General features: G+C 41.0%; 1 protein-coding gene across 2 annotated transcripts in view; it reads right to left on the bottom strand.

The window, feature by feature from the left end:
* The window catches only part of DPYD (dihydropyrimidine dehydrogenase), a 654802-nt gene that overhangs the window by 261956 nt on the left and 367018 nt on the right, over positions 1–25828 (bottom strand). For both annotated transcript variants that reach the window (XM_072127199.1, XM_072127200.1), the window contains 2 exons: positions 6817–7001; positions 4842–5057 (listed from right to left, as the gene is read on the bottom strand). In XM_072127199.1, the coding sequence (XP_071983300.1) occupies positions 4842–5057; positions 6817–7001 (401 nt within the window). The remainder of the gene's footprint in view (positions 1–4841; positions 5058–6816; positions 7002–25828) is intronic.

The raw sequence follows: 25828 nt of genomic DNA, 5'->3' as shown, positions 1-25828 counted from the left end.
GTTTTTCTATCTTGGGAATTTATAACATATCCACAGGATATGTCATGAATACATGACAGATGTAGAACTCTCTTTTAGGACCCAAAGTATTTCGAGAAAGGAGGTCCACAATGCCGATTACAGAGTCTGCCCTGCAAGTTCATCACGTCTCCATTCAGGTGTAGAAAAGAGCCAAGCTCATAGACAGGCAGACCCCTAGTTATGTACAACAGCAGTTGAATTTGTATGCAAGTCTGCACAGGTATATTTATAATTGTTACTCCAGCCAATAATAATAATATTTTATTTATTATTCTTATTTATAATTCTTTATTTATATAGCGCCTACAGATTATGCAGCGCTGCACAAAGCATCAAATTGGTCCCTGTACCCATAGGGCTCACAATCTAAACAACCTACCAGTATGTTTTGGAGTGTGGGAGGAAACCCACGCAAACACGGAGAGAACATACAAACTCTTTGCAGATGTTGACCTGGGTGGGATTCGAACCCAGGACCCCAGCGCTGCAAGGCAGAAGTGCTACCCATTCAGCCACCGTGCTGCCATTCAGGCACCGTGCTGCCATTCAGCCAAACTTTTTTTTGTCCCTGGTACAATAGAATTTTCAACATTTTGTGCTGCCCTATGGGAACGGTGATTATTATTAAAGCTTCATTACAGACACCCTACATCATTGCAACCTGGGACTAAAGTAAAGTATCCAGAGACCATCGCCAGAGGTCACAGTGGGTTGAGAAGTAAGTAAGCTGGGCCCGTAAGTTGGGTGTCCTTAAGTTGGTCCGCCATTCCGTGGGGTAGATGATGGTCCTAAAGACCCACCATTTGTAATTTAAAGTCAATTTTCATTTATTCTTTCTTTTCTGAGCTGGGCCCATGATTAGTCTGTTTTGGTGAATCCTGGGCAAATTTTAATCTTTAATCATAGAAAATGCTAATTTTGAAATCTTAAATAATAATTTACTCTGCAATAGTAAGTCAATTGACTGTAAATGATGCTCTTTTATATTTATGTGTTCTTACTCACAGGATAAGTGCATATTACACATAATAGCAGTATATGTTTCAAAGGGGATTTTATACAGTATCATATTACTAATTTAATCCTGGCTCTTCATGTCAAATGCAATATGTGAAGCCTACAGCATTCCGCTTAATTAGGCAGCTTCTTATAGATCCAGATGTGACAACCTGTAAGTGTGTTAACATGCTAAAGTAATGAAATACTACAAATGCTAAATCTTTGAGATCTTAAAGCAACCATTGCTTCCGCCTCCTGATTTTTTAGAAGTTTAAACTGAAAAGGTGACACATAATGAGGAATTATACATAGAATACCTCAATTATATGATGGTCTCATTAACTGAAAGCAGAATGGATGCTGTCACACTTATATAAAGCATATAGCAATATGGTAAAACCAATTAAAATGCATTACAGAAATATTTGACAATATTGTCAAATTTATCATGTGATACACAGATTTGTCCAGCCTTAAAGGGGTTGTACCAAAGGATAACAACCTGATTGGTGGGTCTCTGACCACTGGGACACCCATTCATCAGGAGTACGGGGTTGAGTTGATGACAGAGCATGCCTATTCACTGATTATTAGAGTGCTGGAAATTGCAGAGCACTGTGCTCTGCAATTTCTGACCCTCCAATAGTACTGAATCGAGTTGTAGGTTGGGTGCTTGACCCGCAGCTCCTTGAATTAGTGAAAATTGTTTACCATGGAACTGATGCTAAGATTTTGAACGTCATATTTCTCTGCTCAGGCGCACATCCAGCTCCCATCTCAGAATTCCTGAGGGAGGTGTGAGCTATGTTCCCCTTAGCCAATCATAAAGAGTGTCTCTTTCAACCCTCATCCCTCCCTCCCTTAGGAATTCTCTTCAGCAGTCACAGAGTTAGCATATGAGTGATGTAGCAGGGGTGAGTTGGCTCAACTGAAGAGAAAGTAAGCTACTTTTCAATCAAGAATCTGGAGGGGTGACTGAGCTTGAAGAATATGAATATGCATAGATGATGAGGGAACTTTACAAATGGAATAAAATGCTTTTCAGGCTCAGTAAATAAAAATATAAAGTATATAAAGTAAAAATATAGATAGTTTTACTGCTGTATAATCACTGTTTTCAAAGATATGTTTAGTTACTGTGGGTTAGTTCAACTGACAGGTTCCCTTTAAGACTTTTAAAAAATCGATTGAGAAAGACTTTTCATACAGTATATTTTTTAAACCACAAACTTAGAGTGGGAATTTATGAAATATATGGCTTTCATAACATAATTTTTCCACTGCTGATACTGTAAATCACTCTGGGTTAGCTAGTAGCAATTCCATAGTGGATTACCCACAGTGATTACCCCCTATGTGTTCCCAGGCCTTAGAAAGTTTTTATAAATTCATTCATACTGGCCAGTTATTTGAGACATATTAGTAAGGACCCCTGTTAACACTATAATATATAACTATTCGGTAATGGTAATAACATACTGGATAAGTACCGTCCATTTTATTCACAATATTGGATTACCCAATCCATCTTCCATTTAAAAGTAACCCCGAAACCTTGCCAAGCCTCTGCGGCTACCAAATTTCTCATAAATCAGCAAAGTAATATTTGACTTCATGGAATGACTCGGAGATGAAACAAATTGACCTTAGTAGTAGAGGAGGTTAAGTGGTCTGTAGGTTCTGCATGTGCTGCAGGCTCCGCCGACTGCTTCCATTACACACAGTCGTCTTCCACCGTTCCACAGTGAACAAGCTCATCATCTTGTATATGAGCTGAGAAATCTATTGTGCTCAGGCCTTGCAGGACGACCTGCCTTTCCAACGAGCTATTCATAAAACTATTCTGCCAAACCTAACTAGAATACAATAACATAATGGGAAGAGGAAAAGGATCTTTGTGCAAAAAATGGGTCCAATTTCCTACAGAGGAATCTCGGCTACATCATCTACCAGCCTATTCTTCTAAGTCATACTATTAAGGGAAATGCTTTGCTAATGGTATATTAGGAAGCCATAAATAATGCACATTATGTACCTGCCATGCTGCAAAGTATATATCTGATATACATCCATTCATGGACCAGTAAGTCACGTCTCCACTTAACAATGATCATACATTATTCCAGCTAATGTGGAGTCCACCGCCGCACACAATTTAATGACTATATCCCTCTGTAAATAGACCTTCCATCTTCTCTTGGTTATAGCGACATAAAATACTGCTGATTCAATGCATTCCCTGAGTATAGATTTTTGCGTGCAATTAAATTTGCACATAATCGCGCCGCTATTTTGGTAGTGGTTAAATGAGGTGAAAGGCAAGGAAAAAAAAAATAATAGATTAAACGGGAACGTGAGATCTGCAGGAAACTTTGCTTGGGCAATCACATCACTGAGTGCATGTAATGAAAAAACCTGTGCTGATTATTGAAAGTGACAGCCATACAAATCAATGCATGTCACCAGCAGAGTGAAAGCAGATGTCTCTGATTAATCAGAATTACACGTTCACGAGAGAAGGGGGGGGGGGACATCGGAATAAAAGCAAACATTGTGTCATTGGAACTAAACGCTCTTCCGGCTTCGCCCGGAGAACCTTCACTCCGTTTTGTGATGGAAAAGCAGTGAGATACAATGTAACACATAGACACTCGCTGACAATGAACCTTTATCTTTGCATTCGGCATCGATTGCAATATTGATCACGAGTTTCTTGCCAATCGGACAATGCTTAAACTTAACTCAGCGGGTCAGAAGCCATATGAATATCAATACGCGGTTGCAATGCGGCGACAGCTCTTGCCGTAGTATCTCTTTAATGTCTCAATTGAAAATGTTCTCCTGTGTGTGTGTGTCTCGATAGAGGACGCATTGGTTTTGTTTGGTTTCTCTGAGAAGTATCTAATTAGTGACTGGTATTTCCTAACATAATCCACAGATTTATACTGAAGGGTATTAAAACTGCAACACGTTATGGGTAAATTAATGCCTATCATGTGTTTCTTCATTAGGATTCTATGGAAAGAAAATCTCATTAGTATGGGACTTGGGAAACCTGAGCTCTTTCAAGTCAATTCTTCTTAGTAGGTTAAACAATAGATTTAAGCCCCTTCCTGGGCTGTAACAATTGATAACTCTAATGTGAAAATTAATATGCAAACCATAAAATATGGCTTTCCGGCAGCCACCGATTTCCAAAGCAATTATCTTTACATTACCGCTTAGATGTCGCCTAGCTACGGTCTTTTATTGAAAAGTGTGTATGTTTTGTTTTGTATTGATACAATGTAAATATTTAATTTATAGTAATTCCTCTTAAAACTTTGACCAAATTCTTAGGATTCTCACAACTAACATTCCACAAGGAGGAAGAGTCTATGATAACACATGCTAATGGGCATTAAAGGGATATTCCAGAACTTGTTTTTAATCAGCTAATTGGTGAGGAAATCAGACCCCTACCCAATTTATTATTGATCCCCTATATATCACCTATATATCCTTAGGACAGCTGATTAATAGATCAATCCTGGAATACCCCGTTAAGGGATTATTTGCATATTGTGGGCATGTTATGATACAAAATGGATTTTACATATCATGGATAAACTGCATTGTTGTACATTTTAGGTTTTCCAGAAATGGATGGTCCCATTACGACATGTCTTGTCTCTTATACGTTCTCGGGGATATAGACATCGTTAGTGTCTTTGAGACACTTTCCCTCCCCCCATTTTACTAGAAAATAATCAAAGGTTATAATGAAACAATGAACCATGTAATCCACCATTAGGAATACTACTAAATTGAAAAAAAATTACCTTTTCCAAGGAAAATGTCTTTGTTAAAGCAAATCCCCATCCGGCCTTGAAGGCTCTACGGATCATCGGGGCGCTGGTAGTGGGTGGAGCACTTGCAAGCCCAAAAGGATTCAGGAATTTCAATCCAGCCATTTCCACACTAATATCCACTGTGTCGATAGGGGTGTAGAACAATGGCAGCTCTGGCTTGCCAGTCACAGATATGTCATGCAATCCCTGTTCAAATACATTAAAACAATTACACATTTTATTGAATTTAAAACCAAGGGGTGACTAAAAAGCCACATTTTGCCCTGTCCATATCCCCAGGTTAATTGTCTATGAAAAACCAGGTGTAATATTCTGTGCAATTGCGTGACGTTTGTGAAGTGGACGTCTATGCACAGGATAGCTCTTGTCACCAGGGAGTAGTAATTAATTATCCTAATTGACTTTCACCTCACTGGATTATTCACACTAAGATATCTGCACAAATTCATTAGACTTTATCTAAAACTAAATTAATTCTGCCACGTGTCTTAGGAGAAAATGATATGCAGATGCATGGAATGTATGGAAGTGTGGTACACCGACGGGAGAACCACTACAGGGTGTGTTCACATTAAATGGCATCACATTAGTGTTATTTGTGTCAAACAAACATATTGGGGCATATTTATCAGGACCTCTGCGCCACGCCACGTCTAGCTCATTGTTAGCACTTGTGATTATTTGTCCCAATCCGCCAACTTCATGCCAGTGTGAAGGGGCGTGAAAGGGGGCGCGGATGGCCGAGCGGAGGGCGCAGGAGTGGGCCGGCGCGGGGCGTTACTGTAGGATAAATGCTTCGCAACCTTCCGCCCCGATACATCAAGAGGGGGAAGCCTCTTGATGTATCCCGCTGCCAATATGCGCACGAGCGCCAGCGTATGATAAATATGCCCCTTAGAGTTCAACAGAGCTTCAGAAAAAAGTTTGGTTCAGGCAACCCGTGTAGTAGGGGGCAGAGGGCTGCAAAATGTGGGTGATAAAAGGGCAACAGCCCTGCCAAAAATAGGGTAGTGAAAGTACTAATAAATAATAATAATAAAAGAAAAAATTAATTAATTAATGAAAATCAAATAAAATGCTGGCAAGCATATCAACCGGCTTTTTCAGGTTACCCCAATAATATTTAGTGCTGAGCAGACCCAATCTTTGTGGGTTAAGGTCTCCAAACCGTGACCCGAACTTAAGTAAAAAGTTCGATTTTGGGTCTGGGTTTGGCTCAAACAATTGCCCAATAGCATCCGCAATGGTTGTTGGCACTAATTGCAGGTGATATCTCTTTAAATTGTTGCCATTAAAGTGATGCGATGTGTGTCAGGACTTACATGGCAGCAACGTGTGTGTGGCAATATTTTTGGGAGAATCTTCGCTCCCCTAATGATGTCATGCAGAGCAAAATCCCCCACTGTAAATAGCAGCCCCCACACAGCATTGGTATTTGAATGCAGCCGCAAGCACTTGTGATACTGGTGGGGGTTCAGGTAAGAACCCATACAGAATTTTAAGGTTTGGGTTAGGTTATCGCTACTCATATGACTTATGGTATTGAAGGGGGTGTAATCAAAAAATATAACCTTCCAAAGAAGGGGGGGGGAGAAAACAAAAAAGAGATTATACTTCACCAGTTGTCCTGCACTGTCTCCAGTCAGTGCCATGCCTCTGTTAGTATATAGAGACAGGGAATGACTTCCGGTAGCCGGCTACAGAACTAAATCTTATGATGTGTCCAACACACTGCATTGATTGGGTCAAAGTGCCCTGTATCTGAATATAAACAGAGGCAAGGCACCGATGGGAAATGGCTGAGGATAACGGGTGTGCTCCCAAAGGTCAGTATAAGCTTTTTTTGTATTCTTAAGCACAAATATAATGCTGAAAAACAGTGTTCTAAATGTACTTGAAGGTGTATCCTGTAGTCTACTCCAACTTTATGGAAACAATAGCTCACCTGTATATATCTGTGAATGTACCAAGAGGCTTGCTTCCCATCATTAACAGACTCAACCGTTGTATTAGCCAAACCAGCAAGGTCTCCTCCTGCAAATACTCCAGGTTCACTGGTTGCCATAGTCTCAGTGTCGATTTCAGGTAATCCCCATCTGTTGAACTTGATTGGTTTCATTGCTTCAATGACTATAAGGCAAACACACATATACATTAGTATAATTACACTCAAAAAATAATGATATATATATTTATATATATATATATATATGGACCCCCCCCCCCCTTCAAGTGATTTATGCATCTTCCACACTTCCACCAATGTGGATAGTCCATCTTTATGGGGATTTTTTTTCCTGGGACAATGATATGATAAAGGGAATTCCGGAGTGCCAAATTACAGGTAGAACAGCTCCCTTATGTTGAATAGGTTGGACAGTTCTGTGAGTGCAGCTTTCACAAACTAGTAGCATCATTTTAAATTGTCACATGGCCTTTTGGTATCTCAGTTTCATTTAAAGGTGCTGTCCAAGACCTAAAAAACGGCTGTGTGGTGCTTAAGAAAATAAACACAGTTACCTCCAGGGTCCTTCCCTGTGTCCTGCGCCACCTTTTCTTCGGTTAGTGCCTCTGCTTGTTTACAGGGTCATGGAAGCTGCGCTCTGACCAGATTCCAGCCGGCCATGCCCACCTGTTACCTTATTCACTTTATCATGTGCTGGGATTGGTGAACGTGACCGGCCAACATAGTTGGCTGGAAGCCGGTCTGAGCACAGCTTTAGTGCCCCTGTAAACAAACAGAGGCACGGCCCAGAAAGACAGCGGTGAAGGACACCATGAGCCATGAGGGACTGCGGAGGTAAGTATGTGTTTATTTTTTTAAGCAGTCCCTCCCGAGCACATAGCAGTTTTCTTCTAGGTCTCGGACAACCGCTTTAAGTAAAAGAGGCAGAACTACAATACCAAACACAGCCTCTATATAATATACAGCACTGTGCTTGTTAGCAGTGAAGAGACGGAAACAATGGGCATGTGCATGGCGTACCATCCCTTTTGTAAAACTGATCACCTTAAAATACATTTTTGAATAGGTTATCATTATTTTATTCCCAAAAACCCCTGTATATCCGGCTTCTCTGCTATCCTTTTGCTCTAGGGCTATCACTCCAGAGGTTCCTATTTGTTGTACAGCAATGACCTAAAACATATCATTGACTCCTGCGGCTAATCACTGAGCTCATCAGCGTGAACTCTGAGGCCTGTGGTTGAATGCAGAAGTCATATGATTAACGTATGCAACATCTCATTGCAGGACTGGTTGGGAGCACCAGAGCTGTTGCTTAAAGGGGTTGAAGACTACTTTTTTTTATTATATATTGGGGATATGATATGAAATACCTTACCAATATATATTCAAATAAAGTTCTGCACATTTTCAATAAATCAGAAATGCCTTTCTGCTTAGCGGCCTGCTGCTCCCTTCCATAAGATGGCAGGAGATTGGGGGTCATGTGACCACACCAGAAGCTGAAACGTTGCAGTATCTGCTCAAGGAAAGGCGATCAGAGCACCGATAGCTCACAGGACGCTGTAGAGGAGTAAGTGCTCATGGGAGTCTATGGTCACATGACCCTCCATTATCCTGCCATCTTATTGATGGTAGCAGCAGGCCACTGAGGAAGGCATTTCTGAAGGAGGGCTGTGGCTTCTGATTTCATGAAAATGGTGCAAAACTTATAATAATATATAATAATAAGTTGTGGCATATCATGTCCCCAATATATAATAAAAAACACCATTCCACCAAACACCATTAGGGTGGAAGGAATTTTATTGGATACATACCGTATATTCCGGCATATAAGACGACTTTTGAAGACAGAAAAATCTTCTGTCTTCTCTGGGGTCGTCTTATACGCCGGTAATCCCGACCGCCCGCCGTGTATTCACGGCGGCGGTCGGGTCACGGTGCATCGAGAGGGCTCACGGGCTGAGCCCTCTCCATAGCCGGTAAGTCTTTGCTGCTTATTGCAGCAAAGGCTTACCGGCAACACCCTGCGATCGGTGCTAGCACCGATCGCGGGTGTTTTCACAGCGATGGCTGCCGGCAGCCTCAAAAAGACATCGGGGCGCATACTCACCCTCCGTTGGCCCCGATGTCTGCGCGGCTCGTCTTCAGTCTTCTGCGCCGTCTTCTTTCTTCTGCTGGGCGCCGCCATGTTTTTCCCAGCAGCGGCGCGTCATACTAGGCGCCTGCCGGGGAAGATCAATGGCGGCGCCCAGCAGAAGAAAGAAGACGGCGCGGAACACTAAAGACGAGCCGCGCGGACATCGGGGCCACCGGAGGGTGAGTATATAAGTTTATTTTTTTTTAATGCTGGGCTGGGCTGTGCTGTATACTACTGGGGGCTGTGCTGTATACTACTGGGGGCTGTGCTGTATACTACTGGGGGCTGTGCTGTAATGGTAATGTTGTTGTTGTATGCCTTATGTTTATGAGCGACAGTTTTCCTGCTATATACCTGCATGTCATAAGAATTTAAATTAAAAAAAGGACCATGTTAAATTCAAATCTGTTTTTTTTTAAATTTTTACCGGTGTTTTGTATGCGTTGGAAAAGGGGTAGTCTTATACGGCGAATATATCTTAAACTCTATATTTTAAACAGGAAAGTAGGGGGGTCGTCTTATACACCAGGTCGTCTTATACGCCAGAATATACGGTAATAATCTTTTTCTTAAAATACTAGACTGGCCGTTAATTCATCACACGTGATTACATATGCAAGATTATATATCTTGACCCTGGGCCATAACACTAACAATTAGTTGATTTTTTTTTGTATGGATTTTTATGCTTTTTGATAAACCCAGAAACAGAATACTGTCTAAAAATGAAAATGAGCAAAAACAGGATTCAGAACAAGGAGACAAGCAGTGCTAAAGGACATCAAAGGAAAATAATCAGTGTTTTCTAATCTATCACAGCGTTCTGCTGAATACATATCCGTCGCCCTTGACGGAAGGGTAAGCTGATGCATTAGATACATATACAGAAGTGGCACCGTATACATCTGAGCCTTGCAGTCTGTATAATATACAACTAAAAACGTGTAGTACAAACAAGACTAAAATTCTCTTCTCGGATTGAGCTCAGAAGTTATATTACAGCATTGCGGATAGTAATCTTATTCTGTAAAGACTTGGGAAATGTCACAGTAAAGTGACTACACAGAGAGTGATCATTAGAGTATGGAGCTCCATGTAGGAGATGGATTACTCAGATAGATTCATATAGTTTATAAATAATAGAGTATACGGTAGATGTGCTGTATGTACTAGTGAGCACATGTTGGGAGTCAGAAGAAGCTTTCTCTTCAGTTTCAATGGTTATTTCTTGGGACCTTACTGTGACTTTGCTTGTCAATAATGTCAATAATGTCATGATTCTCTTCTGCTATGCTATGAGTATATTCATGTCTTCTGGTTGTAAGCTATGTACACTCTGTTCAGATCTTCCTGCTCTATAACATTCTTCCTGCAGATAGGACTCTATGTATAATCTGCTCAGCTCCTCCTGCTCTATAACATGCTGCCTGCACATAGGAAACTATGTATAATCTGCTCAGCTCCTCCTGCTCTATAACATTCTGTCTGCAGACAGGCCTGTGTGTTCCATCTGCTAAGGTCCTCCCGCTCTACACAATGCTTCCTGCAGATAGGAAACTATGTATAAATTGCTCATCTCCCATTGCTCTATAACATTATGCCTGCAGATAGGACACCAGTTTTCTTTCTGACTTTGCACTGAAGAGAACGTGCAAACTTATTGCACATGAATTTAGGAAGTGGCTGCGCCAGTTTTGTGCCGTGGCCGCTCTGTGTCCATCAAGATGGAAAAAATGTGCGTGTTACTGCTTAGTCAGAGTTTGCACCACATTTATTACTGATGAGCGCCACAATTCTGCAGCATGAACAAAATGCACCAAAAAAATGGTGCCCACTTCCCAAGTAGTGCAGGGGGCGCCAGGTTCATAAAAACTGGGCGCCAGTTTTGATTAATCTGCCGCACTCTGCACACTCCACATGAAACTGCACATAGTACAGACTGCACTAGTTTTAATGTAGGGTAATATGTACAATCTGCTAAGCTCCTCCTGCTCTATAGCATGCTGCTTGCATATAGTACACTAGAGGGGTCATTAAGCCTTAGCCAGGCCATATATGCTTTTTTTGAGGGTTTGGACTTGTTTAATTTATCTTAGAGGATGATATATTAGGCATGTCTGACATTTGTTATTTTAGCCTCTTTTTTTTAAGAAAACTCAAGTCCCTTCTAAACTCAACTGCAACTCCCTTCTAAACCTATACCGATGTCTGCTTGGGGACGGAGTTTATTTGCACCAAAATTCCACCTTTTTATTTTAAAGATATATCAGGTACAACGTTGAAAAATTCTAACGGCTAACTTTGCAAATGTGCCAAAAAAGTTGCAGAAAGAAAAGAAAAGCCTAAGATAAATGACCCCCTTTATGATAGGACACTATGTACAATCAGCTCAGCCTCTCCTGATCTATAACATGCTGCCTGCAACTAAGAAACTGTACATTCTACTCAGCTCCTTCTGCTATATAGCATCATATACAATGATATGGATATGTGTTGCACACTTCCCATATACAGCGCTACAAAACAGTCTAAGGACTGATCCAAATGCAAAGTCCAATAATTCAATAAAAAGTTTTATTCTGACCGGAGCTCCAGGAATTATGACCACTCTCCTTTCTTCCAATAAAATATTGCAAAATTCCAAAATTCCCCAAAGGAGCCGAGGTAGGCGAAGCCCAGGGTGGGGCGATTATATGAAGCTGGCGTCCCGTTTTATGATTTTACATCACACTTTTATCAAGAATTTTGTGATTATATTTTATACAAATAAACTTCAATTGTACAGACATACTACGTGATCCGTATGCAGTGACCGACTGTGGTGAATAGTGGAGTCAAGGGAGGATCAACTGCCATGGAGATGGTCTGAACAGTGTTCTATTTTTGTCAGATGATCTTTAACATATGCCAAAAAGTGGAGGAAAATCACAACCTTGAAAAAGGAATTTTGCTATATTTTACTGGAAGAAAGGAGAGTTCTATGTAACATGCTGCCTGCATATAAGAAAATATGGCCATTCTACTCAGCTCATCCTCTTCTATAATATACTGCCTGCAGAAAGGACATTATCGGGCACATTTACTTAGAAAGACGGAAACTTCGCTAAAAGTGCTCTGCCTGTGTATAATGCTGGGTGCTGGGTTCATTAGGAACATGCGCCAGAAATCATGAATTTGTTGCTTCCCTTGCACTGGCCCGACATAGTTCACCAACTTTGTTGTGGCACACCTTTACCATTGGGCGTGCAACAGACTCTGCATGTTAAATATGGCGCTCGGTCCAACTGTGCGCCAGAACGCCCCCTAATTTGTGTCCCTAAAGGGTCGCCTGCTACACAATAAATGCACAGACACTTCTTAAATATCTGTGCCAGCAGATTTCCCCTACGAGTACGTGCAAAGTCAGACAGAAGTGTACAAGCTGCTCAGATCCTTCTGTTGTAAAACATGCTGCTTACACTATGGACAATCAGCTCAAACCCTCCTGATCTATAACATGCTGCCTACAAGTGAGAATCTATGTACATTCTAATCATGCTTCTGCTTCCTGCAGCTAGGACACAATGTACAACCTGCTCTGCTCCTCCTGCTCTATAACATGCTGCCTACAGATATGACATCATATACAATATGCTGTTATTCTTGCTCTATAACAGTTAGCAAACAGAATTTTCATACTGAAAATAACATAATTGTTGAATTATTGTACGTTATACAATTTAAAGGGGTTGTCCAGGAATAGGTATTTTTTCATTTATGGCTGGGAGGTCTTTAAAAATAAAAAAGAACTTGTACTTACCTCTCTCCCGAAATCCCATGGCGCTGCCCATCACTGCCAGCGTCTGTTTCAATACACAGAAACTAGAGGATTAAGAGGGGCACAGCTGTCTCCTCCGGCCTCTGTATACAGACAGGAGGTGGAAGGGTTAAGGTTAGGGATAGGCAGAGCCACAGGAGAACGGGAGCAGGGAGAGAGGTAAGTATAAGTTATTTTTTATTTTTAAAGACCTCCCAGTCATAGATATGACAATACCTATTCCTGGACAATCCCTTTAAATTTCAGGACCCTTTACAAAAAAATAATAATTTGAAGTATGGATCTCTATGAGGTATTTTATAATACCTTCTGTGCAGTTTGCCATTAAGCACAACTTGTTATATAATGTTCTATGCATATGCACAGATCCAGCACTGGACCATGTTCTGTATTAATTGATTAATATTAATGCATTAAATAGATTTTTTGCCATGTTTTTTTTCTATTCACAAAATGAAAAAAAAGGAATTAATTGACCTTTAACCAAGAAATGTGTTAATGTTTATACAGAGAAAATTATAGCATCAATTTTTGGCTGTTCAATAAAGCCAGGCCAGAATCCAGGCATGTACCTGAATAAGCGGGGCGCCTGAGTGTCATCCTGGTGTGATGAACCAGGGGGCAATCGCACAGAAATAAATACACGTCTGGCTCTGCATTCAAATCAACAATTAAGGTGAACAAAACAGCAGAACATATTCTATTTCCCAAGCGCACGATGATTGCTAATGTATATATATGTATAACATAAAGCACCATGCCGAATATATCAGGAGATTAACCCTGCATTTGAGGAATCTGCATATACATAAATGTGACCACCGTTCATGAAGACTTAGATAATTTAAGCCTATAAAGCACATTGCTACAAGTGTTATCATAGAGGGGGCAGTAGGTGTCCGTTATTTAGGGCCATTAGGGTTTATCACAGCTGTGGGTGGCAGTATTATGGATTACCATGGATGTAGTTAGCTATGCAGGACATTGTATGTAGGATAGCAATGTAATAGAGATGAAAAATTTGATCCCACCCATTATCACATCACCTGCCGGCAGCTGGACTCAGAACTTCCTGTGATTTCCCATGACCTGCTGGTTATTAGCGGATGGCGCGTGCGGGTGGAGGGGTCATTACTGTATTCATGTCTCCTCTGTTATAACCTCTTCCATATCAGTGGTTGGAGGGGTGTGAAAATGTCTTTGGCATGTACCCTTCAACCAGTGGTTATCAAAGGGGGCGAGTAATGGCAGCCCTTTCCCTTTACCCGCCAAAAGCCAGTAGGTCATGGGACGTCACAGTAAAGTCCCGAGTCCTGCTGCCGGTTGGACATTTAACCCCAAGATCCCTTGGATTACATACAAATTTTACTGGGTCAAGAACAACAAGGGGGACTTTATAATGGTCTCAAACTTACCCTGCTCAAGTTTCTTATTACTCTCAAATCTCAAATTTATATATTACACACATTTATATACTTTAAATACATACACACAAAGTTCTTCTCTTATTTGCACATTTATACACTTGTGTACCCATTTATACACTCATGTGCACATATATACAGCATATATACGTCACAGATATACACACATGTACAGCACATGTACATCACTTATATGTTAAATACATATTATGCTATACAGTGTGTAACATAATGAGGCAGATTTACTTACCCGGTTCATTCGCGATCCAGCGGCGCGTTCTCTGCGGTGGATTCGGGTCCGGCCGGTATTCATTAAGGTAGTTACTCCAACGTCCACCAGGTGTCGCTGCTGCACTGAAGTGCATCGGAACGCACTCAAATTCACCGGCCTATTCCTAGTGAAGGTAAGTGCAAGCTCCGCGACACATTTTTTTTTTAAATGCAGCGGTTTTTCCGAATCCGTCGGGTTTTCATTCGGCCCCGCCCCTCCCGATTTCCGTTGCGTGCATGCCAGCGCCGATGCGCCACAATCCGATCGCATGCGCCAAAATCCCGGGGCAATTCAGGGGAAATCGGCGCAAATCGGAAATATTCGGGTAACACGTCGGGAAAACGCGAATCGGCCCCTTAGTAAATGACCCCCATTATCTACATAATGGTGCACAGCCTTCATTCTTTAGTGTGTCATTTAAAATAACAGGGCCCCCTGACCCTGTAGTGTAGTTTGTAGTTTATGACCCAGGGCATGAGGTCATTCAAACAGCATAGAAAAGTTTGCCAAAATTCACTTATTTATGTATAAAGGAACTGCTTAAAGAACTTTCAAAAAGCATCTCAAGTGGTTCAAAAAGAAAACCTTGAATATCAATACTTGTTTTTTCCTTCTATCAGTGCAAATTTAGAACAACTCTGCAAAAATTAGACCCTGTGTCCCATGGTGCTGTATGAAGTATCTTTTAGGTATGATTTGAGGTATGACCTAACATCATGGAACAGCAAGAATGAGAAATCTTAAACGGGTTGTCTAGACTTTATAAAAATCCTATCCTTAACTCCTCCAGTTCTCCCTTTGTCCTGCGGCACTGCCCATAACGGACATGGCCGTTGCTCCTGTCCGACCGCTGCCGCGCACCTAATACAGCATCACCTTTAATATGTATCAGGCGTTCAGAAGTAATCGGTAAGGAAGTGCCGGCCTCTACAAACAACTAACAGGGGCAAGGCAATGACATCACTGCCGCTGGGAAACTGGAGCCCGGAGGAGGTAAGGATAAGTTTTTCACTGTTTTTATAGCCCCCCCTTGTGCTGATATACATTTTTGTAAACCCTGAACAACCCCTTTAAATTCCATTATTTGTATTTCTTACCAAAATTGTTAATTTCTTTTCTTTTTTATTTCTGCTCTGCCTTTTACTTTTAAATCTCTTTAAAACTAAATTCTGCAAACAAGGAACTTTCTAAATTCCACAATTTTATAGTAACATGACATTCAGCTCCGTAACAAATTTGTCTCCGTACAAAGCATACAGCCATAACTAGCATACCACAAGCTTATAGATACTAGAGTTTTCTAGATACTGGAGACTCCAATTGTGTTCATCCCATGCTGAATATTATGACATTTTAAAATAGATGACCATCTTTCGGGAAGTCACACCTCTCATATTTATAGTCTGGCTTCCTTATTTCCTTACAGACCATTTAATTTTGTAATTAATGCTATTTAAACCTTTTGCACATTTGACATTTAAAAATTCATATCTGTGTATCCAAAATGCAAGATTGACATTTTTTACACACTATATGGAAGATGAGGGAAATCACAGATCATCCACCCTTCAACTGGGCACCTGGCACCTGGTGCAGACGGAGTATTTTTTATGATTACACTATAATGAGTTGAATAATAATATATAGATTTTATCGCTTTTATTGTCAGGGCATAAGGCTTACTATGGGTAAAGAGAAAACAGCACGCTTCTTTCGAAAAAATTAAAATAAATCTATCTTGGTGAGTGATCCATAGGTCCAGGTCCAGCTTCTGATACCACTACTTTTACTCCAGAGGTATTGGAATGAATGAATGATTACAACATACAGTTTATAAATGGTTGGGTCTACCACAACAAAATATACTAATAACTAGAAGCCCTCTATTTTGGGTAATAAAGATGACCCTCATCTCAACCCGTGATACTTAGATTTTATCAAATTTCCTTAAAGCAGAACCGCCACTTCATAGTATCATAGTTTATACGGTTGAAAATAGACACTTGTCCATCAAGGTTAACCAAGGAAGGGAAGGGATTGCATGAGGAAGGGATTTAGGGGAAACAATTCTATATAACATAACCATCAATGTTACTTAGGTGTAAAAAGGCATCTAGACCCTTCTTGAAACTCTCTGCTGTATCTGCTGTGTCCAGCGCCTGAGGCAGGCTATTCCACAGACAGTTCTCATAGTAAAAAACCCTGTCGCCTCTGGTGATTAAACCTTGATTTCTCCAAACGGAGACAGTGTCCCCTCGTTTTTTTGATTTGATTTAATTTGAAACAACTTTCCACCATATTTTTTATATGGACCATTCATATATTTATATAAATTAATCAGATCCCCTCGTAGTCGTCTCTTTTCCAGACTAAATAAGTCTAGTTGTTTTAATCTTTCCTCATAACACTTTAGATAATTTTTAATATTTTGTGCAGGGGAATGTTGTGAACATATTTCTAATATACTTTATTAACAAATTCTGCTTAGTTTGTAAAAAAACAAGCCACTCCCTTCCATAGAGATATGTATTACAGCCTGCATAGTGTGTGTCTATGGAGGCTGCATGAACTCACATCTAATCTCCCTGTGTTTGGTTACACAGCTCTAGCAGGGAGGATTAACCCCTTCTTTTTCAGTTTGACCTGAAAGTAATGTTTATAACATACTACTACCAGCAAAAGAGCATAAGGGGTTAACACTCACAGATGTGTAACCAACAGAAAAGATAACTGTTCTCAATATGGTAGAGAGATATTCCATAGCAATGTAAAAGCAACAATGTGCAAAAGGGGCACATTGCAGCTTGGTTCTTTACACACTAAGTATAATTTCTTAATGAAGTATATTAGAGAAATGTTCACAATTATACACTATATCAAAAATCATCTGAAATGATGGTTACTCTTTAAAGTGGTTGTCTAGATGTTAATAAACAAAAACAACACCACACATGATCATGGGTTGCGCCACCATTGCAACTCCGGCACAAACAGGGCTGGGTCCAGGTTTCATTAGCCCCCTGGGCGACAGTTCCTCAGTGGGCCCCTTTGCAGTGAACTCCTATGGCAGCATTAAAAATTCAAAAACTAAAACAGTCTCCTGTTCCCTAAAATATTTCCTAGTTTATCATACCAGCCTCATAACAGCCTCTTCATGGTCATTATATATAAGCCCCTTCACACTCTATGGATACAGCCCCCCTCACCCACATGGATTCCTTATGTAGGCCCCCCAGCAGCTCTGGGCCCTGGCACTAACCCCTGTATGCCCAGTGCTGGTGCCATCCCTGGGCACAAACCAGGGTCAGGTTTGGTGTGGTTTTTGGAATAAAACAGACATGTTTTAAATCCTCTGTATACCCCCTTTAATTAGGAGCAATATTGCAACTGTGAACACTAAAATAAGTATTAAATCCTGCAATTTTTACTAAGCATGACAATAGACTGACAGACAATCTTTGGCCTCAATCACACAGAGCTCTGGCTGCCACTATAAAGGTTTAGAAAAAAAAATGTGAAAAAAAGTTATAAAATTAAAACAAACTGAAAATTTTGGTTGTAATAATAAAAAAAAATATAGGTTTTACCAGGTTTTTGTGGTAAAATTAGGGGCCTCGGCTTATACTTGGGTCGGCTTATACTCGAGTATGTACGGTAATTAAAAGGAAAAAAAAATGTGATACTTTCTTTAATGCCCATTGCTAAAGGATTTATCTTTAACTACTTACTTACCCAAATCCTCAAGCTTACCAAAGATTTTAAAAAACCAAGAGTAAAAATGAAATGTAAAAGTGATATAAAATAATTGTAAGCGCAAAATAAAAGGCTACAAGCATTAGTATTGATAAATAAAGTACATAAATATGAAGTATAACGTTAACATTGCATTATAATTGCTTAGTAAATAGCAATTTTCTGGGATTCCGCCTAAAAGCATCCCTAAATCATCAACCGTACTCAATAATTAAATGGCATATACAGAATATGTTAGTAATATCTACATTTTCCAGCTGTATGTTGCATTATATTATATGTAAGCTTTACCCAGGTAAACATTTTCAAGGCACAGGTGCTGGCGGCAGGCATGGAAATTGCTAGGCAACTAAGTGAAGTGAACAGAACGAGAGCTATGCTTCTTAATGGCCCATGATGTACATGGATGTCCATTTCAGCTTTAATTGCAGGATGTTTTCATGAAAAGCAAACACACAGATTATCCCCCGAATACAAGGACTTTTGTTAACACAGGACGAAAAACTCTGTATAACTGGCAAGGTGAAAAACAAAATATTTAGAAAAAATTATGTAAAATATACCAATGATACCAACATGATGTACAGAAGGACAATGCCAACCTGTATACCCACCCAGCTCTAGCCTGATGCATTGTTCTATTCTGTTAGACACCACAAGGGGGAAAATTTTACATATTACGGTCACTTCCAGTCAGTAGATTTAGTAGTATAAAAAGTGGCATAACCAAAAAACTGTAAAGGTCACAAGGTCACAGTGGCAACTCAGCCCATCAGATGTATGGATATATATATATATATATATATACACACACCTGAGTATATACTTGAGTATAAGCCGACCCGAGTATAAGCCGAGACCCCTAATTTTACCACCAAAACCTGGGAAAAACTATTGACTCGCATATAAGCCGAGGGTGGGAAATGCATTGGTCACAGTCTCCCAGTATATAGCCAGCCCCCTATAGAATATAGCCAGCCCACCCATAGTATATAGCCAGCCAGCCCCCAGTAGTATACAGCCAGCCAACTCCCAGTAGTATACTGCAAGCCAGCCCCAGGTTGTATATAGCCAGCCAGCTCCTATGGAGTATACAGCCAGCCCCCAGTAGTATACGTGTCTCTGCTAATAGAGCAGAGAGAAGACCGAAGAGGAGCCGCCAGGAGCCGCAACAAGGATCGTTAGCCGCGACGAGCATCGGGGCGCAGGATGGTGAGTATGTAAGTTTTTTTTTTTTAATTGACTCGTGTATAAGCCAAGGTATATACGGTTTTTATGTATATGTATGTGTCAACAAACTTTATAGGAAAGGTTCTCTTCCTCACATGGGTCCCTTCCAATGATGGAAACTGTCACCACATTTTCACATATATAGCTACTGACAGGTTCCTATAGAAACATGCCTCTTTTCAGACCATATGACCAGAATGACATCATCACAGGTCCTTTAGCTTTCTAACATTAGCAAACCTTACACCATGCATATATCTGATTGCTTGAAATCACAAATTCCTCCAAGGACTTCTACCTAATGTTTTAACAGACCTTTCAATACAGCAAAGCTGGAACAAGTAGACAGAGCAGTGTAAGTAATATTTAATATGCATGACTCAGTTTGATGGACTCACATCAGGCAGATTGCATGTGAGTCCATCAAACTGATTTGTAGAAACTGATTTTTGTAGCATTACAGCCATGGAACCATTTCGGGATAAAGACAATGGGGCAGATTTACTTACCCGTCCCATTTGCGATCCAGCGGCGCGTTCTGTGTGGTGGATTCGGGTCTTCCGGCGCTGCTGCGCTGAAGTTCCCCGAGGTCCGCCGGAATGCACCATCCTATACCTGGTGAAGCTAAGCGCGTGTCCCGCGACACTTTTTTTTTTAATGCGGCGGTTTCTCCGAATCCATCAGGTTATCATTCGGCCACGCCCCCGATTTCCGTCGCGTGGATGCCGGCGCCATTGTGCCACAATCCGATCATGTGCGCCAAAAACCTGGGGCAATACAGGGAAAATCTGCGCAAATCGGAAATATTCGGGTAACACCTCGGGAAAACGCGAATCGGGCCCTTAGTAAATGACCCCCAATGCTTTTTAATCATAGTTTTTAATGGAGTCTTTGAGTGGGTTAATTTGCATGACAGGTTCTCTTTAAAGAGGTGGCTCTTTTTATAATATAACCAATAAAGTTACTGGGGCACATTTACTAAGGGTTTGTTGGACGTATTTCTGTCGGGTTTCTCAAATTTTTCCATTTGCGCTGAATTGCCCCAGGTTTTTGGCGCACGCGATCGGATTGTGGTGCATCGGCGCCGGCTTTCATGCGACACAAATTGGGGGGCGTGGTCGTCGGACAACCCGACTGATTCGGACAAAGCGCGGAATTTAAAAATCAAATTTTGTCGCAAGATCAGCACTTACATACACTGGGAAGAAGAAGGTGAACTCCTGCAGACCTCAGCAGGAAATTGGACGCACGATCTTAGTGAATTGCGGCAGCTCTGAATCCTCGTCGGAAATTCCAGATCGGCGGCATCAACGGGACAGGTAAGTAAATGTGCCACACTGTCTCAGTGTATTAGGAGCATAGTGTATTCTTTATTCAGGAGAATAGTGTAAATTTAGTATGTTGATAAGTTACATTTTACTTTCTTATATGCAGGGAGTCACAGTGTATTGTATTATATTTGTGGGGAGTACAGCAGGTCAGCTGTCTTGTGAGGTATTTCTATTTAGATATCTAGTTATCTGGAATATTTAGTTTTATCTAGTAAACGCTATAGTGGGAGTGAGTGAAATATTTTTTTATAGGCACAGTGCAAAACTGTGCTGGTAAACCTGGAGATGTACAGTATATGCATCAAATTTTGTAGCCATAAGTGATAGTTTTCACATGAATTTATAGATGTCAGTTTTGCATGATACTCTGTAAACTTTTAATCTGTGAGACCAGTTTTTTGGGGGGAAGGGCTTAATGGTTATTTATGATTACAACCTTTTTGATTGTTTGTGGGTGCTTTGGAAATATTGAGATTTACCTGGGGCTTTCAGAGGTCACAATACAGTTGGGGCAAGGGGAGGCAGACAGAACTATTGCACAAGGCCCATTAGCTTTGAACTATGACTCTGACTATAAAGCATGAGGTCACTGGATTGTAAAGCAATGTAAGTGTCTTTTGGGTGATCAAGTACTGTATCTTGCAAATTTATCCACAAATATAAGTTTGGGACAACCCCAAAGAATGATGCAGTATTCTGGAAATATCTATTATATTGTAATGTATAAAGGCTGCTGTATAATAGTCTTGTGTGCTTCCTGACAACCAGAACATAAGCCCATCCTAACTGAGCCCCATAAAAAAAGAGTCTGATGAGTGTTATTTGGTTGTATTTTAGTGACTTTTTGGGCGGATTAGGGTATTTGTGTAATTTTTTAGCAGCTTCTCTGTGTAGCAATAATCCTTGTTTGCGGCTAATTTGTCTTTGTATTTCCTTTGCATCCAGATATCTGCACCTGATTTAACACTGATCTGTGCCTAAAAGTGTGCAAGTTCCAAAAACTCAGCATTTGAAAAAGAGCCAAAACTGCAAAGACAAATGGGGTACAAAAAAATAGACTAACAAAAGGCGTAATTGTGATTATTCTCGCGACTACACCACCTCCACGACATTTAGATGTAGAGGGGTGTAGCCACCTGTCCGATGTCTCCACAAACTAAATACCTGCGAGCCCGTTCAATTTACTTTCGCAGGTTTTCACTAAACACTATTCCAGGTCGGATCTGAGTTAGTTTTCTCTGCCAATGCAGTGCGCAGGCAGGTACATTATGAGGTGTAAACCTCATTATGTATCCACCGGGGTGGCAGGGCTTTATTATACGCCAGCGCATGGACCGCCAGTGTATGATAATTCTCCCTCATTATCTAGGGCTGGCTCCAGGTTTCAGTAGGCCCCTGGGCAACAGAGCCGCAATGAACTCATGTGGCAGCATTAAAAATTCAGAAACTAAAACAGTCCCCGTTCCATAAAATATTTCCTAGTTTATCAACCCAAACAGCCCCCTCATGGTTACTTTATATTACCACCTCCCCATGGTTGTTTTATATACAACTCCCTCATGGTTACTTTATTTGACGCCCCCCTCACACCCTATAGATTTATTAGATGCAGCCCCTGTCACCCCATGGATTCCTTATATACAGCCTTATGTCCCCCCCCCCGCCCCCCGGGCACTTGCCCAGTGCTGGTGCCTGCCCTGCTCATTATATTTATGGAGCAAGGAAGTTGCATAATTGCATCAATAGGTAGGATTGGAGCAGAAATTCTGTAATTGATGTGGTAGAAAACTGGTAGTTATTCTCTTATCTGTTATCTACAGTTTAAAGGGGTTGTCCACTTAATTTATATTGATTGTGTAATAAAAAGTAATATGATTTTCAAATATACTTTCTGTATTAATTCCTAATGGATCTCTAGATCTCTGCTTGCTTTCCTGCTATATGTTTTTATGTTTTCTTCCAGTGAATAGAAATATGTCCATGGTCATGTGATGTCACACAGGTGCACAAGCCGTTATTATCACAAAGGCAGTGGCGTAACTTGAAGCTGATGGGCCCCAGTGCAAAGTCTGTGCCAGGCCCCTGACTATAATGTTTGTTTTATAGTACTAGTCTTCTCATATTGGAAAGTGATACCTTATGGGCCCCCTAAACCTCCTGGGCCTGGTTGTGATTGAACCCTCTGCACCCCCTCAAGTTACGCCCCTGCACAGAGAGTAATCAAAGCCGCATGATTATCAAAGCCTGCATGTCCATCACATAGCAGGACATCAAGCAGAGATCTAAAAAACCATTAGGAATTGATACAGAAAATATAGTGGAAAATTGTATAACTTTTATTTACACAAAATAAATCAAGTATTTGCTGAAAGTGGACAGCCCCTTTAACTGTTCAATATATATTAACCTTCTCAGAAAACTCCTTTAGGCATTCTCGTCTATGTATCTGAAGACTTTTCTTCTAGCAATCTTTGTCTCTTAAAAGACGGAATCATAAGCAGACAACCCATCGATTTATATAAGAAAACAACGAAGACTTCATTCTATTACTATTCACACTACTCTAAAAGGGTCAAAGTGTTTTACAAAGTTCCGTCAACCACTTTAATTGGGAAAGTTTTAGGGTTCAATAAAAGTTTCCCCCTTAAACACTATCTTTTTATCCAAATACAACCACAACCTGTCGTGTTCCATGTTCTGTAGAACGTTTATTGAGACTTTGTGTTTATTTATTCATATTTATCCGGCTTTTTTTTCTCCTACTGGTTTTCACTGCTTATTAGACAGAATATGTGGATTTAAATCACAAGCAGACAACTTGTAGCTATTTAGTTGCTGATTCAAGAGTAACTTGCCTGATGCTCTACATCTGGAGGATAAAACACAGATTTCGCTGAAAAAGCACAGACGGCTTTAGTCTGATTAAAATACTGATGGATGAATGAAGGGGAACTCATGGAAGAAATGTTTACTGATTTTCTATAATAAATTATAATAAATACATTTAATGCAAATATATTTTTTCTTTTTTTTTTTTTTAAATACATTTCCCTACTGGCAAGGTTTTTCATGTCCAATTTATTCCTTCCAGCCAACAGTATCCCATTAAATGAGTACAAGCTTGTCCTCTAGTTCCAGCAGTGCCGCTTCACTGGAATGATTTTGGCAGATGCAAGAAACCAAATTAAAATGTGACTGGCATCTGGTGCTGCTGCTCTTGTGATTTCATGCTATGTCAAAGATGCTTTCAAGTCCAAGGTCGGTCCAACAACCATGAAAATAGGGGTCTTTGTTTTACACGAGAGAAGCCTCCACATTTTGGAAGGCTACAGTTTTACATGACTGAGTTATTTTTTTATTTAATCAGCAAGGGCTTGCCTTTTGCATTACTTCATCCCCGTATTTTAAAAAATGAACACTCTATAAATTAGAGCTGAAAAAATTTACAATTATTAAAATGAACTGGGAGACACAAATCAAACATTAAACGCTACAACATTGTGTTTTCCATTGATAAATTCTAAAAAAGATGACAAATATATTTTCAAAAAGAGTTATAAAAATACTAAAATTATAAGAGTTATTATAATTATAATTATAATAAAGAGTTATAGAATTACTGTAGGATTTAAAAAAAAACATTTATTTACCCAGGCTTCTCTATTAGAGATGAGCGAGCACTAAAATGCTCGAGTGCTCGTTATTCGAGACGAACTTTTCCAGATGCTCGAGTGCTCGTCTCGAATAACGAGCCCCATTGAAGTCAATGGGAGACTCGAGCATTTTTCAAAGGGACCATGGTTCGGGAATAAAATGTGTTAATTAATTGAAAAAGAATGTCTTCTGATAAGTTAGCAGATGTATGCAAACATCTGCAATCTATTCTTCACTGTTCCGCGCGTATATTATCTCCCGACAAGTTAACAGATGTGAAGAACAGTGAAGAATAGAATAAAAACAGTGAACACAGGATCATTTAAGTGAAAAACACAGTGAAGAATAGATTGCAGATGTTCTGCACATCTGCTTACTTGTCGGGAGATACGCTGTCCCGGGATCCGCTGCTCTTCTTCCACTGAAGTCTCCCCGATGTCTCCGTGCCCCTCGATGTCTCCGTGCCCCTCGATGTCTCCGTGCCCCTCGATGTCTCCGTGCCCCTCGATGTCTCCGTGCCCCTCGATGTCTCCGTGCCCCTCGATGTCTCCGTGCCCCTCGATGTCTCCCCGTGCCCCTCGATGTCTCCGTGCCCCTCGATGTCTCCGTGCCCCTCGATGTCTCCGTGCCCCTCGATGTCTCCGTGCCCCTCGATGTCTCCGTGCCCCTCGATGTCTCCGTGCCCCTCGATGTCTCCGTGCCCCTCGATGTCTCCCCGTGCCCCTCGATGTCTCCCCGTGCCCCTCGATGTCTCCCCGTGCCCCTCGATGTCTCCGTGCCCCTCGATGTCTCCCCGTGCCCCTCGATGTCTCCCCGTGCCCCTCGATGTCTCCGTGCCCCTCGATGTCTCCGTGCCCCTCGATGTCTCCGTGCCCCTCGATGTCTCCCCGTGCCCCTCGATGTCTCCGTGCCCCTCGATGTCTCCGTGCCCCTCGATGTCTCCGTGCCCCTCGATGTCTCCCCGTGCCCCTCGATGTCTCCCCGTGCCCCTCGATGTCTCCGTGCCCCGATGTCTCCGTGCCGCTCCCTGATGTCTCCGTGCTGCCGCTGCCCCATGTCTCTGTGCTCTTCACACATATATATTGTTCTTCACATACTATTTTGTTCGCACCATTCCGCGCGTATCTTCCGACAAGTAAACAGATGTGCCGAACATCTGTAATCTATTCTTCACTGTGTTCTTCACTGTGTTTTTCACTTAAATGATCCTGTGTTCACTGTGTTCACTGTTTTTATTCTATTCTTCATTGTTCTTCACTGTGTTTTTTTAATTAAATGCTCGATCTCGAGCAGGGGAAATACTCGTCCGAGCAACGAGCCGTCTCGAGTACCTTAATACTCGAACGAGCATCAAGCTCGGACGAGTAT

Source organism: Engystomops pustulosus, chromosome 10 (assembly GCF_040894005.1).
Source record: "Engystomops pustulosus chromosome 10, aEngPut4.maternal, whole genome shotgun sequence".
NCBI lineage: Eukaryota > Metazoa > Chordata > Amphibia > Anura > Leptodactylidae > Engystomops > Engystomops pustulosus.
The sequence above is the reverse complement of the archived record's forward strand: the minus strand, read 5'-3'. Positions and strand labels throughout refer to the sequence as shown.